The sequence below is a fragment of the Lactuca serriola genome, chromosome 9, assembly GCF_051521515.1.
Source record: "Lactuca serriola cultivar US96UC23 chromosome 9, Lser_US96UC23_V15, whole genome shotgun sequence".
NCBI lineage: Eukaryota > Viridiplantae > Streptophyta > Magnoliopsida > Asterales > Asteraceae > Lactuca > Lactuca serriola.
Window position 1 is genome coordinate 154,932,412 of NC_136416.1, and position 3,080 is coordinate 154,935,491.

At 32.7% G+C, this 3,080-nt stretch overlaps 1 protein-coding gene across 2 annotated transcripts; it reads left to right on the forward strand.

Annotated features, from left to right (window-relative positions):
* Window positions 1-483: 483 nt before the first annotated feature.
* On the forward strand, window positions 484-2,500 carry LOC145074949 (REF/SRPP-like protein OsI_017815). 2 transcript variants are annotated; one of them, XM_079021263.1, is made up of 3 exons: window positions 484-630; window positions 846-1,070; window positions 1,863-2,500. In XM_079021263.1, exons 1-3 carry the CDS (start codon window positions 595-597, stop codon window positions 2,271-2,273), a joined length of 672 nt encoding a protein of 223 aa, XP_078877389.1. In that variant the 5' UTR covers window positions 484-594; the 3' UTR covers window positions 2,274-2,500. The 2 variants fall into 2 exon arrangements, with proteins under 2 accessions (XP_078877389.1, XP_078877388.1); XM_079021262.1 differs by having other exon boundaries at window positions 502-630; window positions 822-1,070.
* Window positions 2,501-3,080: the final 580 nt, after the last annotated feature.

Genomic DNA, 3,080 nt, shown 5'->3' on the forward strand with positions numbered 1-3,080 from the left:
CACAATATATTACGGTTTATGACTTTTGAGGTGTGGTTTGCGATTTTGATTTTTCGTAAACTGCACAGTTTGCTGTTTTGACTATAAATCATATCATATCGTACCGTGCACACCCCTATATCTATATATGTGTTTTACACCAAATCATTACTAAAAATACGATAATACCCCTTTTAAATTTTTTGAATTTTAAACTACAAAAGAAAACGGTAAACAAGCATTACATTTGGATTCTACGGTAGTTTGTAAACTTATCTTTTATCAAAATAATTATTTTGCGTGGTAAAGAAATTTTCCAAAGGCTATATGTTTAATATTAGATCATTTTGTTTGTTCTTTGTTGAGAAAAGAAACTTCCTAAAAGGAGTTTATGGGCTTGTTTTCCTATACTGTGCATCGACTAATCTTTACTGGGACCCATACTTTCGTCAATTTACACTTTCGGTTTTCGTGAAAAGTATACCCCGTCCCCTGCATCCTACTCTATATAAATATAGATCCATAGACTGAGATATCAACACACACTCTGATTTAAACAACAATCACTTACCAATATACGACTTCCTCTCGTGTTAAACCACATACATCTCGATCATGGCCGACGCTTCTTCTGTTACCGATGAACCAGAGGTTTGTTTATTGTTATATTTTATTTATGTATTTGAACAAATCATTTTAGTCTCTATACATTCAAAATTGTTTAATGGAACATATGATGATGTTTTGTGTCTATAACATAATTGATGCATGATTTCTAAAACTGAAACGTGTTTCTCCATAAGAAATGTGACATGATGAGTTGAGCATTGATTTGGTTGTAGTATTTTTTGTCTTTGTTGCAAAAGGTTCAGAGCGAACAAGAGAAGTTGAAGCATTTGGAATTCGTGGAAGCTGCATTAGTGCAAGCAATTGTTTATGCATCAAAAGCTTATGATTTTGCTAAGGACAAGACTGGGCCTTTGAAACCTAGCGTGGAGACATTTGAGACTCATGTCAAGACTGTCGTTGGCCCTGCTTATGAAAAGCTCCAGGATTACCCTATTGTGGCTCTCAAGTTTGTTGATCGTAAGGTCAGCTTTATTTTCTTTCTCTTTAATTTCCTCTACGCTTTATTATACTAATTATTTATCCATGAGTTTGGTTTTTTCTTTGTTAAAAACCCCGAAAGTGAAGTTTTGTTATTTTCTTGTTTGGTGTAATTAACTAATGCTAGTAAAAATAATTTTAAGAAACTTTTTACCCAACTAATCCATGTGGTTCATGCAAATCCTCTTTCACCATGACCCATGCAAACTTCATGCACTTCATCTTTATGACATCGAACATCGGTCTATTTAATGCATGTCATAAACAATCTGTTTTATTTTGACTGTCTGGTCTTATTTAAGATTAACCGTTAGACAAACCCCTTGAGGTATGAAATTAAGAAGGTTGAGAATTATAGGTTTAACTAACCACACATACATACCCATAAACATGAGAAACGTGCTTTACTATACTTTTACACATGGTTTTCAAGTAAGAAACCTTTTTTGTTACAAGTTTTATGTAAAGCAAATTTGACAAAAAAAACGTCACCGAAAAATTCATTAAAGGTAGTAGGTTAGGAAAAAGAAAAAGATAAAGTGCGCAATATTTGGATTTTCACTTTTGTGAAATTAAAAGAATTGTTTGACTATATATGTCAATAAAATAAAATTTGTAATATTTTTTTCATTAATACTTTTCTCTCGATATTTCTTCGGTGCAAAACATGTGATTATAATTTTTCTTCCATATCTTCCCCCGTGGTACTTATAACCTGCTAATTCATGCATGCATGTCTAATTGGTGCATTGATGATGATACATGCATGATTTCAGGTTGACGAGTCTGTTACCCAAATAGATGGTGCGATGCCTCCATATGTGAAGGGTTTAACAACTACAACCAAAGGTCTTCTAGTCAAGGTGGATCCAGTCGCTGAGGGATACGCTTCTTCAGCTTGGAAAACCCTAAATTACCTTCCATTTGTGACTACAGTAGCTAAGGCAATTGCACCATCAGCAACTTTAATTACTGAGAAGTACAACCAGACTGCCCAGCAAACATCATCATTTCTGCCATTGGTGCCCACTGAGAAGATTTCTAGGGTATTCGCCATTCCTTCAGACACAAAACCAGATGAACCGGTGGAGGAGGTCCCACGTGGAGAGGAAGAAGCTGTGGAGGAGGCAGGGGAGGAAGTTGTAGAGCCTGCTGCAGCTGGAGAGGAAGAAGTTGTGGAGGCTTAGGAGCAATGATTAACGTTAATGTTTATGGTGTTGGGGGTTTTTTTATCTTGTAAGGTGGTATTCTAATATTGTGGTTTATGTGGTGTTATTTATTTTTTGTATGATGTATACATGAAGTCGTACGACATTAGTATTGGGATCTAGATTTGTATTAGTGTTGGGTTCTGGATTTGTATGTTCAAGAGCCCATTTATATTATGAAAAAAAAAACTTATATTATTTTCAAATGTTGATTATTTATTTTAACTTTGCTTATGCTCGTAATTTTAGTATCATCGGAAGTCTCAAATGTCTTAAGTTTTCTTTCTTTAGTCACTCTTATTGTATGTAGTAGTCTTTTATTTTCAAATCGAGAAATTAAATATTTTCCCATGCCTCCTTCCTATTTACCTTTTCAGGTTGAGAGTTTAAATTCTCAGTTGACATATATATGGAACAAGTTAAGTGTAGTTTAGTATATTTTTCATTTTAAAAAATAAAAAATAAATAAGACTTTTCTACTAATCATCATCGCTTTGAAAAACACTTATATTTTAAAACATATTTTATTATATTATACTACATACTAAATTCAAACTTCTTGTATGAATAGTAATATGAATAGTAATGTTTTTTTATTTTTAGATTTTTACCACAAAATTTTTAGATTTAGATAGATCTAGTCCCTGTAGTTTTTAATTTATAAAAATGGTACATGTACAGCTTCTTTTTTAACAAAAATGTTCCATATATCAAATATTTTTCTATGTTGGCATGTTTGCCTCCTGTGTAAAAAACAATTTAAAAAAAAAAAATTGTCCTCGTGAT

Bases quoted from the DNA above. Each gene is read 5' to 3' on its own strand.
- LOC145074949 (XM_079021262.1), top strand. From the start codon at position 595: ATGGCCGACGCTTCTTCTGTTACCGATGAACCAGAG. The intron at 631-821 runs GTTTGTTTATTG...ATTTGGTTGTAG, and splicing joins CTGTTACCGATGAACCAGAG to TATTTTTTGTCTTTGTTGCA. The intron at 1,071-1,862 runs GTCAGCTTTATT...GCATGATTTCAG, and splicing joins TCAAGTTTGTTGATCGTAAG to GTTGACGAGTCTGTTACCCA.